Source organism: Chrysochloris asiatica, unplaced genomic scaffold (genome assembly GCF_000296735.1).
Source record: "Chrysochloris asiatica unplaced genomic scaffold, ChrAsi1.0 scaffold00008, whole genome shotgun sequence".
NCBI lineage: Eukaryota > Metazoa > Chordata > Mammalia > Afrosoricida > Chrysochloridae > Chrysochloris > Chrysochloris asiatica.
In genome coordinates this window covers 7,534,293-7,548,841 of record NW_006408526.1, presented here as the reverse complement: position 1 = coordinate 7,548,841, position 14,549 = coordinate 7,534,293, and the positions used below count along the sequence as shown (strand labels likewise).

Genomic DNA, 14,549 nt, shown 5'->3' with positions numbered 1-14,549 from the left:
TTGAAGATGTTGGCAAAGAACAATTCTCTGGGAATTGATGGAATACAAGTAGAAATCTGTCAATTAAATGAAGCAGCACTGGAGGCACTTACTCATCTATGCCAAGAAATTTGGAAGACAACTACCTGGCCAACTGATAGGGAGAGATCCATATTTTTGGACATTCCAAAGAAAGGTAACCTAACAGAATGCAGAAATCAGACACTATCATTAATATCATATAAAAGTTAAATTTTGCTAAAGATAATTTAAAAATCGCTGCAACCATAAATTGACAGAAAACTGCCAGAGGTTCAAGCTGGATTCAGATGAGGACTTGGAAAGAAGGATATCATTGCTGAAGTCAGATGGATCTTGGCTGAAAACAGAGAGTACTCTGCTTTACTGACTACACAAAGGCTTTTGATTATGTGGATGATGACAAACTGTGGCTAATATTGCAGAGAACGAGTATTCTGGAACACTTAATTGTACTCATGAGGCAGTTGTTATAACACAACAAGGCGACACTAGTTTAAAATAAGAAAAGTTGTATGCCAGGATTATATTCTTTCACCATACTTATATAATTTGTATACTGAGCAAACAATCTGAGAAACTGTATTATATGAAGAAGAATGTGGTATCTGGATTGGAGGAAGATTTATTATCAACTTGTAATATTCAGATACTACAACCTTGCTTGCTGAAAGTGAAGAGGACTTAAAATTCTTGCTGATGAAGATCAAGACAATAGCCTTCAGTATGAGTTGCACCTCATTGTAAATAAATATGAAAAAATCCTCACCACTGGACCAATAAATAACATTAAGATAAATGGAGAAAAATTGAAGCTATCAAGGAGTTCATTTTGCTCAGATCTATCATCAACACTCATGGAAGCAGCAGTCAAGAAATCAAATGATGTATTGCATTCGGCTAATCTTCTGCACAAGACCTCTTTAAAGTCTTCAAAAGCAAAGATGTCAGTTTTAGGAATAAGGTTTGCCTGACCCAAGCCATGGTATTTCCAATAACCTCATATACCATATGAAAGTTGGACAATGAATAAAGAAGACTATAGACTAATTGATGCATTTGAGTTACATTGTTGGAGGAGAATATTAAAAGTACCATGGACTGACAAAAACAAATCTGTGTTGGAAGAGATACAGCCAAAATGCTCCTTAGAAGTAAGGCGGACCAGACTTCATCTCTCATACTTCAAACATATTTTCAAGAGGGACCAGTCCCTGGAGAAGGTCATCATGCTTAATGAAGTGAAGGGTCAGTGAAAACAAGGGATACCCCCAACGAGATGGATTGACACTGTTGTAGCAGTAATGGGCTCAAGCGTAGCAACAATTAGGAAGTTGGCACAGGACCAGTGTTTCATTCTGTTGTGCATAAGGCCACTGAGAGTTGGTACCGACTACAGCACCTAACAACAAAACACTACTTTGGGGCACTGTTTGATTTGTCTACATTTGGTAAATTACTTATGTGAAAGGTTTACTTCACATTTTGGTTAGTGAGTCAATCTGCCATTAGAATTTGGGGGTGGATAATCCAAATCATGAAAGTATGCAGTTGTGCTCAGTACTGTTGCAGTTCACAGATTACACATCCAGGATTTAAGAATTGTTTCTCCACCAAAATATTGCCTTTTATGTAATCTATAAACAAATATGTGAGAGTAAAATGGTGTGGTGCTGTTGGATAAACACTGTATCATAAGGTTGGTATGAACCACAAGGTCGGTAGTTCAAACTCACCAATTTTCCTCAGAAATCCTATATAGTGTCACTATGAGTCAGAACGGACTCCACGGCACTTAACAACAGCAACAAAGAGATGTAATCAAATACAGATTACCAGGTTGGTGGATTATCAGGTTTTCAGGATTCAGATCTAAGAACCAGGACATCACATGATGAGGAATGATAAACCCTCTACCAGGCAGGATGAGGGTAAGGCTCAAAGTCCAGGAGGACATTTTCCTTGAAAGCATGAATATTACCAGTGAATAGAATGAGCCCAATAGAATTTATGCCTTTATTACAGCTACTAATTCTTTGTCCTTTTGTACCCTTGTTGATTAGTTATAAAGTGGCTCCAAGATTTCCACTTGTCAAAGTGTTGAAAGTCTCTCAAGAGAGACTATAGGGATACTGGTGAGGACCTTATTAATAGCTTTTTCTTACTTCTCAATACATTCTGAAGTATGTCTGATGATTTTATTGGTTTTCACACCATTAATATTTTTCAGAGTCCTAGTGTAGTTTTGCAGGATAAGCACTGGACTGCTGATGGTGAGATCAGTGGTTTAAAACCACCAGCTACTCCTCAGAAACCCTATATAATTAAAAACAATAACAACAATATTTATTCATTAGTAAAAAAAAAAAAAAATGCTGCCATCTGAGAACTTACTGCCATCCATTAGGTGACTTCCACTACTTAATAAATGTTTTTGCTGTTAAGTGTCGATACATTGGTTCTGACTCATAGCAACATTATATAATGTTTCTGAGGACTCAATGGTGAGTTTGAATTGCCAGTCTTGTGGTTAGAAGTCCAGAGCTTAGCCTATAGCACCACGATAGGAGTACTTAATAAATAGTAAACAATAAGCTAAATTGTAGGAGTGCAGGTGGTGCTGTAGGCTAAGCACTGAACTGCTAGCCACAAGGTTGGCAGTTCAAATCCACCAGCCATTCTGTAGGAGAAAGATGAGGCTTTCTGCTCCAGAAAGATTTACAATCTTGAAACCCCTAAACAGAGTTGCTATAAGTCAGAACCAACTTGACAGCACCTAACAACGACAAGAAGTTAAATCCTAAGAAGGTAGGAACAGAAGTAACTATAATAGTAAAGTTGACATAGGTTAGAGCTTTACAGTGAATGTAAAATTCTTAAGTCCTAACCCCTTTTTATTTACTTAACCTAATAACATAATACAAATGATAGATATGAATATGACATATTCCTTTATTAATTATATGCTTGAAATATGGATAAACATAGTCCTACTTTTAAAGTTATTATCTTATTTGTAATAGAATGAACTACCTCAGAGGACTGAGTTCCTCATCACTCCAAGGGTTATAGCAGACACTAACAATACTGATGGGGAAGCCATGTCCCAATCTAAGACAAACTCAGTAATCTCCAAAATCCTTCACAACACTGAGGTACAAAATTTTATGTTCCTTAGATTGTCTTTTCCTTCATTCTCTGCCTATCCTAATTCTACCATTTTTTGAGACCTGGATCACATACCACTTTCTCCTCAAATAATATTGCCTTATATGATTATTATGAGAATTTGATGATATTGGATGGACTTAATGTATAGTTCTTACTGACTTGACACACAGTAGGTGCTCAGTTATGTCCTTAATTTTTTATCTTGCTTTTCTCCACAATGATAAAGGGCAAGTTAATTTTCTTCTTTGGATTCTAACACTACTTGACTTCAATTAAAAAATAGTAATTTTTATAGTCATATAGTTATACTTTCCCTGGATAATTTAATGCCCTGTGCCATCTTTATACTTAATGAACGATAGGACTACATCTCTTATTTTTCTTTCCCACTGTTTGTAGAGAAGAGCTGAGCACATAATAGGTGTTCAGTTATTATATAGAGTATAAGATTTATGATTGGAAAATCGTCATAATGCAGTTTAAAAATCGCTCTCTAACTAATCTTGTTTCCCTAATTAAGTACTTGAAAAGTCTTACTCTTTAGGTTCTTCATCAAAGAATGGGGTGAAATAACCCTACTCTGTCTTCCTGAGATTATTGTAGCCAGAGAACTGGGTAAATGACGACAAAAAGAGTAGGCAAATGGCTATCTGTTTTGTTGCAAGTTTAGAGTGTTCACAACGGGAAAGCCAATTCTACTAACAGACCATCCTGATGACAAAGATTTGAGAAATTTTCTTTGCCTAATTATAGAGAAAACTGCATACTACCATGATTCTCAGTGTAACTACTCTTAATGTATCAAAAGAATTAAAAATTACTTATATTTCAAATGTACGTTAAGTCCTGGTGTTGCATCATAAGTTTAACACTCGACCTCAAGGTCAGTTTGAACTGTAAGGTCAGTGGTTCAAACTCACTAGTCGTTCCTTAGAAACCTTATACAGGGTCGCTATGAGTCGGAACTGACTCGACGGCACGAATCAACAAACAACATATTTCAAATGAATGAATATGAATTTCAAGTCTCTGAAACATAAAGAAGCACCACAACTTCCATTAAGGCCATAGCACTGGGGCCATTTGGTGATGCTCACATGTTGTTTATACATTCTGTAAGCAATACAATGTTCTCTGATAAACAATAACAAGGTTGTCTGTCAAAACAATCATAAATGATTTTATCTAATAACATCTTATAATGGCCAACTTCTTACCATACCCTCTGCCTAACCCATCTAGAGTAAAAGTAAAATGTACAAGTTGTGCAATTTCTGCTCCACACATTTGTCAGAATTAGCTCACGACTTAAATTCCACAGCTAGGAAACCAGAGCCTTTACAGTGAGGCCTCTGTTGCTTTCTTTAAATGGATTCAATACATATGGACTTGTATTTTGTTATATGGCCTTACTGTGCTGTCCAAGTCCTAGTTACTCACTATTATTGATACACGGACTAAACTCTCCCATTTTTCTGCCTTTAATAGACCTACCCTCTCTGTCTGAAATGCAGTTTTATCACCTTGTCATGTGACACAATTCTTCTACTAGCCATGGTCCAGTTAAAATACTAACTCCTTCATCCTGCCATGTACACATAGAGCTTCCCCCAACACACTGATTGCTCTGTTTTCATAGATCACTACCCATCCTGCTATTTTCTCCTGCTAAATTGTTATCTCTTCAAGAGTAAGATCATATATTTTACTTTGTATCTATCACATCACTTCACTTGTAAATTCAAATTTTAATACTAGTCTTTCTTATTACCACATTCAGTTAGTTCATGTAATTTGCAAAACAAAAAGGTGATTTGGGTGAATTGGATCAAATGTTAATAGACTGATTGATCCTTTAGCATCAAAAATGGATTCATTCCAAATACATTGTTAGGTTTGAAAACAGTCTATGAAAGTGGACAGAGAAATAGAAGCAGTTTTCACTACAGGTATTTTAATTTTACTTTAACAGCAATAACTTTGATGCTTTTACATTGATGTGATTATGTTTTTTACCTATTTACTCTCTTGGAAAGCAGTCTTAAAGCAATATTCCATTAAAAGCATAATAATATGTATTATATAAAGATGCTACAAAGGCTACATATAAAATTTTACCTAGAGCTTTGTCTACAAATGGCTGTTAATTAAATTCATCAGTGCAACTATTGAAATGTAAAGAACTTCATTAAATCATGTTCTTGCATCTTACAAAATACTATCAGCATCATTGATGTATCTTTTTTTTTGAGACTTCGTTGACTAATTTAATCTTATGTAGTGTTAAAATATTCCCTCTTTGTTTGCCTTTTAGTCACCAGTGTCAAGTTTAGATCCCAAAGCAGTTAACCTAGAGAGATAGCGTCAATCAAAGGCACACTGCTTCTGCTTAAATTTCTCAAGTTCATTGGACTTTACTCAGCTGAACTTGAATAGATCCCTAAGATGATGTGCTTAAAAGTTCTTTCAATGACTGTCTTTGAATCAAAACAGGCCTTAAGATCAGTCTCTGTGGTGCTCTTCTAGGTTCTAACATACCTTCTTATTCCCAAAATCTTCCATTGACTTCCCCAAGAATCCAGAAATACCCTCCAAATCTGTTTGCTAAATAAGGTTTCAATTTTTCCTACTAGAACACATTATTTTCAAATCAGTTTTGTTCTCAAATGTAGACAGTCAGGAGGAGACATAGAATATTTTTCTTTTTTTCACTGTCTTTTCATTGACATAAAAGTGCTATTCTATCCGGTATATGGCCTTGAACACAGACTGAAAGCAATTGGTGCTTGAGGTAATTGAGAAGAAGGCCATACACTGTTTCTTTCACACTTCACTATTTTTGTAAATGGTTCCAAATATAACAATTGATATACAATTGTCCTATGCTATCTTTCAGCTAAGCATTTCATTTATTCAGCATGATAATTTAATTTATTCATCCATCTTATAGTTTATTAATATGTGAAACAGCAGTGCCTAATTATACGATAGCTTGTAACTATATGAGTTCATGTGGAGTAAGGGGTCAATTGTGTTCTTCTCAAGAACAAAAGGTATATAAATGTAATGAGGTACAGCTGCCAACGTCATGGCAATGAGTAAAAATATACTAAGACAAATGAATGGTATCATCCTTAAGTGGCAATGTCTAAGGGACAAAAAGTAGAATTCAGAAAATCTCACTAAGTCCATTTATTTTTTACTGTTGTTAAAATAAAGAGGGGTATGCTTATTTGAAGAAAGACCCTTATTCTGTTTATATTTATATGTTTTGTTATTCAAAATGAATGTTTACAGACAATTCTGAAAAGATATAATTTTGATGAATTTTAACTTGTCATTATTTTCCTAGCCTTATGTAATGACATACATGCCATAAAATTTGTTCACAGTCTTGAGGGAATTATCAACCCAAGGAAAAGGAAGATGAAAACCACAAATTAGAAGATAATACGTTATTTAACATGATCTAAATATTCTGCATGTATAAAGTAACCATTAATAATTAAACACAATTTAATCTTTAATGAGATGATGAACAATCCAATTGGTTGCTGTTTCTTATTTACATTATCTCTCCAATTATTCACAAAGTAAACCTGATATAGAAGAATATTTTGGAAGATAGTGTTTAATTTTGGTAAATTACCCAAATACAACAACTGATCTTTACTCTTTTACGAATATGAATATAATAGATTATCAAGCATGGAGGAATATTAGACATTATCTAGACCAACTCTTTCACTTTACGTCTCTACGAGAGTCATGCCAAGTTAAGTGACTGGCTTTATGTTATACAGATGATTAGGGATTGAACTTGAACTTGATTTGCAAAATTCCTGACTTTGGGCCCAGGACTTTTTATACTCATTACATTGCCTTTAAAATAAATTGCAAGCTCAAATGAGTTTTATATGTTTGAACTCACTACAGCTATGGTTTTCCAATGTTGTTAGGAAGAAATAGACTGATACTAATAAGAACTTATAACACCATTTCAAAATGGGTTTATAAGCAATAATATTAACTTGGATCTATTTTATTAGAAAACACACAAGGGAGTTTTCAGCCCAAATCTCTCTATCTCTCTCTAGTTTCACCTTTCTTTCTCCTTTTCCCTTTGTTATCATGCTACTTTTCATTTCTTATTCAAGTCATTGGATTCACTGTTCACTCCTGTATAAAATAAGGCAGTGAGTCCTTCCATGAGGGTTCCACAGAATTTGGTTCAACATTGTCATCCACTCCTTTCAGCTGATTGCCCAGTAGACAGTGTAATAAAAAAAAAGAAGGTACCAAAAAGACAAAAATTTGGTGGATAACAAACTACCATGTTTGTGATAAACATTTACCTAAGGCTACTGTGCATTTTCTGATTATGGGTTACATGGTTTAGCTCTGTAGCTTATGAGCAATTAAGCAATCTCTACAAAGTACAGCTCTTGAGCAGTAGTACAGATAGGCTTATTTCACATATGTATTTTACTTTACCATAACCACTTTTAAGAATACTCTGAATAAAAAATTGCCATTTTATGTAGCAATATACCTTTGAAGAACTGGATGTGTAACTATGGATCCTATTAATAAAATAAATCAAAATAGCAAGAAAACTCAGTTTACATTATAAACAATTCCCAAAATTTTATGGAAGTTTAAAAATAATTATTTATTGTTTGACACAGCACAAAACAAAGGAGGATAGTAATCCTTTTTAATCAAATTGATTTTTCCTGCTTGTCCTTAGCATTTAATAGAAGAGAACATTTTTGCATTTGATTTAAAATTTCTAAAATTATTTCATACACAAAAAATAAAAGTGTATTTACTTACGACCCTGATGCTTTCAAAATGTCCACCTTCTTTCTCAAAATCAATTGGCTGTCCTTTTAGTGTCCAGTAGAAAGTGACATCCAAACTAGCATCATGGACTGCTCTGCAGTTCAGGACAATGCTTTCTCCCACTGTTAACTCCATTCTTTTAGGAGTAAGTACTATTTTTGTAGGCTCTATGCAAGTAAAAATACACTAGTTACTAGATTGACATGTAGTAGTTCCCCATATCTCTACAACACAGGTATACCATGCACATATATAAGATTTTATTGAGAATAGTATTATCAGCTTTTGAGTGCTAGTGCATTTTACATTGCTTTCACTGGGTATGCAAATGATTTCATGATTTAAGAGTCCCTGTTACAATGAAAAGGTTAACTTGACAAAAAGAAAGAAAGAAAGAAAGAAAGAAAACTAGAGACTATATAACTAGAAGCAATTTTTGACCCTTGCAAAGGAGAGAAATAAATAAAAGAAGCAATAACCTCCCTGTCCACCTTCATGGATCATCAAGCATAAATAAAAGGGTTTTTACTAAAAATTCTTCATCTTTCAGAAGAAAGAACTCAGGAGTTCACCTCCTTAAGGGCTGTAGGAAGCTACAAGGCAGCAGAAAGCGCCTCTCCCCAAAGTACTGTCTTAAGAGAGGGGAAAACATAATATTACTACCATAAATCACCTTGTATTTGCTTTATGCCATACAGAACTCTCTTATGATATATCATCATTTTGAGGTAAAAGTGGAATTTTCTAGCTAATTATAAAGCATCGCTGGTAGTAAATTGAGGATAGCTTAATTCAAATCACTGATTGAAAATATTTTTGAGAAAAGAAGCTTATGTTTAGCCATTTGATTCAGTTGAATTTCTTCTTAACAGACATACTTCCTTGTTTTTCTTTTTGTTTGCTGAGTTTAGAGAAATTTTGAACCAATAAAGATTAATACAGGCTCCACATCTTAGTGTTAATTAAGCTAGAGGTCAAATGACTGCAATATGACGTTTTTAAGTGAGTAGGGAGGTGATGAAGAAAGAAATTTGCCTTTATCTGTTTTTTAGTCATATTCCTAGTTGTAAATACCTCATGAAGATAGCAAAAATTATTAACAATGAGCTGAATATTTCTATTCTACCTCTATTGTTTGCAATAGTATAGTTTGATGAAGCTTTCACTCCTAACAACTAATCATATCCTTTAATATCAAACATTTTTCTAAATAGTCACTGAGAGCAAAGTGCAACCACAGGATAGGAATGCCAAACTAAATGTTAACATTCTAGAAGTCAGAAGATATTCCATGTGGCATTCTAACGTCTGATTTCATCAGTGAAGTCAGAAAAATACAGTCTATAGTAGTTTAAATTTTGTTGAGATTGAAGTGTTTTGGGTAATTAAATATTTCGTTTACCCCATGATTCATAGAGAACATTTTTTATCTTATTAAGTAAACACTTAAGAAGTTTGTAGAATCAGAATTGTCTCATTATGAGAAAGATTGATTATCTCGCTGAAGGAATAAATAAGAGAAGAGATAAAAGATCAGGTTGCATCTACTCCATACAAATGAAAACATCTTTTAAATTGTGTTCCTTATTTCTTTTAATGCTTAACTCTTTTATACATAAGTAGATATTAAATATCAGGGTGATGGCTATATTAATTACCTTTTCATTGGTAAAGAAACATAAAAATGAGCATTTCCATAATTATATGATTAAATAGTTATTTGCTATATTGTACAAGCACAAGTAAAAAAGTTAAAGATATAGCTGTTATGAAAAACATTTCTTTGGCAAATGAAGACACTTTGCAGTCTAACATGTGAGATTTTGTTGTTACTAAACTACAATGTGGGGAGTGCAGAGGCTCTGTGTGATAAACACTGGACTGTGAACCACAGGGTGGGGAATTTGAAACCACCAACTGATCAACAGGAGAAAGATGAGGCTTTCTGTTCCTGCAAAGGTTTATAGCCTCGGAAACCCTATATTGTTGTTAGGTGCCTTTGAGTCAGTTCCAACCCGTTGAAACTCTGTTTAGGATTTCTGAGGAATGATGGTGGGTTTGAACCACCAACCTTGTGGTTCAAATACAAACTCCATGGCACTCAACAACAATAAACTACAATATAGCCTCGAAAGAATGTTCCAGACTTGAAATCCAGTTCTCTTTAGAAGTAGAGAACTAGCAGAAATATATATGCTGCAATTATTTATTATACTAAAAATTAAAGACATGTAAATAATTTCATTGACGGGAACATCAATGACCACCTCTGCTTTCTGATTATCTGGGGCACTTTCTTCTATTCCTTCTTAAAAAAATTGCCAGTTAAAATGTGTCAAAGTAAAATTACTGAGCGATGCTAACTTTTATTTTGGTAGAGGAAAAATAATTTCATATTGTAGGCATACTTTTAAATTTTAAGAGATTGACTAAAACATCAGAAATTGTTCTTTACCCTTGCACATATTTAGCTCAAAGAAAAATCTTCAAATTTCTACCCTGATGTGTTCCTTCCTCTATGGTCTTCTAATGAGTGCAGAAGAACTAGTGGGATGTGTAATTTTATTTTTACAATTTATTTTATATACAGGAGAATGCATACATACATACAGGCAAACATATACATGCATGGTATATTTATGCTTCTTCTGATAAAGCCAGGAAGAAACTATACTGGCTTAGAAAATATTTAACCATGTTTTCTTACCTTTTACAGATACTGCAGCTATAATTTCAGCAGAGCCAAAGACATTTTCCCCTCGGCAAACGTACTTTCCCTCATCTGATTTAGTAGCATTTAGGATTCGTAGACTCCCGTCTGGAAGAATAGCTATTCTGAAAATTATTAAACAAGTTTTTTTTTTCCTGTTTTATTGCATATTAACTAAATGATAAGACAATGTGATGCAGTCTGAAACAAGTTCCAACATCAATAAGATAAAGGACCACTGAGAAAATATGCATAGGTAGTGGAATTGTTTTTACCCTTCAAAGAAATTACGCAATAAACCCACAATCTTTTTTTAATTCAAAAGGGTTACCAATATACTGGTTATTTTTCTTTTGACACTTTCTGACAGCTAATTTTAAAATTCATGGGAAAAGGTGACCCTGATTTGGTTATTAAAATTTGTTGCTATAATGTGACCCAGTGGTATTTTAATACAAAGCTTGGGTATTTCACCTCAAACCAAGAGTGACCTCAAAAACCAAATATAAAAAGAAACAGCATAAAAACAGAGAGGAGGACAAGTACAGAACATAAAATTAATTGTATACAGGCAAAAGATGATTTATGGCAGTTTCTCCACAATGCCACTGTTCAGCAAGGGTATGAAAATGAGAACTGATTTCTGGGCTGCTCCCACTGCACTTTTTAAAACTTAAGAATGTGATATCTGAGTTTGTACCTGGGCTCTTTCTTGGCCTTTGTTAAAAGTAGACCTTGAGTCTTATATGAAGGTGAAAAATTAAAACATTATTAAAAATTTTTAGAAGTTCAGTGAAAATGAGGTTGACATTTGGAATTACCATTTTCTCCTGTGCAGTCATCATTGCAGGAATATACAAATTTCATATTTAATCAGTACTTTTGTCCTTTTCATCCTTCTATGCTCCTGAAATACAACCTAATATTTCACCAGTGGGTCAATAAACTCAAGCAACCTGAAACATAGGCGAAGTGGCAGTTGTGGTTTTATTTGATATGCCACTAGAGTTTGAATTGATGTTTTTTTTTACAAAGGAGAAAGCTAATAACAGGCTGTGCTCCTTTGGGTAAGAAACAGGGACCCCACTGAATTGAAAATCCTAAAATTGGACCCTCTATCTATGGCCATACCACCCTGAACATACCAGATCTCATCTAGAATTTGATCCTCTTAGTCCTGGGGTGGTATTGTAGGATAAGCAGCACCAAACTACGATCTACAAGGCTGGTGGTTCAAACCCACCAGTCACTCTATGGAGGAGAGTCGCTATGAGTCAGAACCAACTCAACAGCACTTAACAACAACAAAGTTCCAAGAAGAATAGTTTACTGTATGGTGATATAATGGTAAACTATTTAAGATATATGAAAAATATATATCTTATGAGTTAATATCATGTGTTGTTTTTTAGATATGTATTCAATCTTGTCAACCACTCAGAATTGAGCATTATTTACAACACTGAACTTAGTTAACACCTGGCATTAAATTATTGACAGCTGGAATACTGTTTATAAATTTGTACTTACATGTTGACATTAATAAAGATATCAGTTTTAAAATATATCATTTTTAGTAGTGATCTAAGTTACTATACAAAATGTAAGAAGGAAGGAAATTTTATAAGTTAGATTAATTATATTACTAAGACTATGACTAGTGAAGACTTGGATAGGATAATATGTCCAGGGTAGATACTAGCCTGAGATGCTTAGAAAATGCAGCACACTCAAAAATTACCCAATCAATTCAAGATAGTCAATAAAAATTCTATTCATTATTTTAGTGTTTAATTTTGATTAAAAAATAGTACATAATGAATTTATCACATTTAAAAGCAAAGTTTATACACTTGTAAACAAATAGCCATTCTCTTTTATGAAATATGACATCTATTGAAATTGAGCTATATTACAAGAATTTGTACAGAATATTAATATTTTGAAAAAAATCTCATTTACTGACCCAAGTAAATTCTAATCTAGCAGGTGAGAATCTAGTGTGGCTTAAAAATTCACCTCTTTTAAAAAAATAAATGTGTCTTAGACCCTGGCAGTATTTCAGTTCTTGATTTAAGATGAATCTTTCCTTGTTGACAAGAGGCAACATATTATACTCTCTTCTTAAAGATATTTTATGAACTTTAGGCCTGTATTGTAGGTCACTGGTCTACTTGCAGGATAAAGAATTTTGAATATCACAATGCTTTTTATCAGTCAAATGGCAGGGTCACTTAAACAAAAGTTTGTCTGCTGGATTCAAAGTCCAAATCCTTATTAGATGATATATCGTTTCTTTCTTTCATTTTTGTTTTTAAATTAGAAAAAATATATAAAACAGATCAGACAGTGGCTTTTTTGCATTATAACATTTGATCATTGCACACATGCTTGAAGGATTGAATATTGAATTAGTATTCTCTTTCAACATCCAACTTCTTTATCTGTCTTCTCTCCTCATCTATTTTTGTTTGACTCCTACCATCTGTAATTTTCAGATTTGGGAATTAATTCTGCTAGGAAATGCTTGGACTTAGAGTAGGGTGATAAGGGAATGATGAGGTAGAGGCTCACTGAGGCAGGAATGATTTTAGGAAATATAATCTAGCATTCTAGTATTCACAATCAAGTCATACTTGCTGTATTCAAGTCTCTAGATTATTCCATGAGTTTCTGCCTAGACTTAGTGCTGTTCTCCCAGTCACTGGACTACTGTTGCTGTGTGCTGTCATGTCAGTTATGACTTATGACAACCTTATATAGGGTTTCTGAGACTGTGAATCTTTTCAGGAGAGGAAAGCTCATCTTTCTACCACAGAGTGACTGGTGGATTTGAGCTGCTGACTTTGCAGTTTACAGCTCAACACATAACCAATTACACTAATAGTTCACCCAATTATTGAGATTCCATCTTGTTACCTGACCTATATACAGTACACCTAGGGCATCATAGTACTTAATTCTATCTTCTGGGGATTCGTTGGTCACATCTCAACACCTACCCTGATTTTGAAATTTTAGCAATATTTTCTGTTTCCTCCATTATCATGTTTGTCCACCTGTCAGACACTACAGAACCTAACGTAGAGCTTTCCAAGCAGACTGCATGCCTGGGAATACCACCTGCTGTCACAGAATTTATAGATCATGCTCTAACCAGATTAGATTTATTTCTGGTATCTTCTTATCCTTGCCAACTGAGACTATATGATTTAAATTCAGAAAGGGTTAGGTTCAAATCCCTGTCAGTGACTAGCATGAAGTTATCTTGAACAAAGTTATCTCTTATTTAAGCACATTAACTTAGGTATATATATATATACCCATACATATATACACATACATATATATATATACATACATATATATACATGCATATATATATATACATATCTATCTATCTATATCTATATCTATATACATAAATTATTGCAATTTAATTGTAGGATATGTTGTTGTTGTTGTCAGGTGCCATTGAGTCGGAACCGACTCATAGCAACCCCATGCATGCAGAACGAAACAAAGTCCGATCCTGGGCCAACCTCACTACCGCTGTCACACTTGAGTCCATTAATGATGCCACCTGGCTGATCCATCTCGCTGGGGGTCTTCCTCTTTTTCTCTGACCCTCCACCCTACCCAGCATGACATCCTTCTCCAGTGACTGTTCCCTCCTGACAATATGGCCAAAGTAGGAGAGACGAAGCTTAACCATCCTGGCCTCCAAGGAGCACTCTGGCTGCACTTCTTCCAAAACAGATCTATTGGTTCTTTTGGCAGTCCATGGCACTTTCAGTATTCTCCT

At 34.2% G+C, this 14,549-nt stretch overlaps 1 protein-coding gene across 1 annotated transcript in view; it reads right to left on the bottom strand.

Moving 5' to 3' along the window:
• Positions 1 to 14,549, bottom strand: part of CNTN5 (contactin 5) — a 704,421-nt gene that overhangs the window by 195,113 nt on the left and 494,759 nt on the right. Inside the window, exons 12-13 of the mRNA XM_006833948.1 lie at positions 10,742 to 10,869; positions 8,026 to 8,201 (exon numbers count right to left, since the gene is read on the bottom strand). Coding sequence (XP_006834011.1) covers positions 8,026 to 8,201; positions 10,742 to 10,869 — 304 coding nt within the window. The remainder of the gene's footprint in view (positions 1 to 8,025; positions 8,202 to 10,741; positions 10,870 to 14,549) is intronic.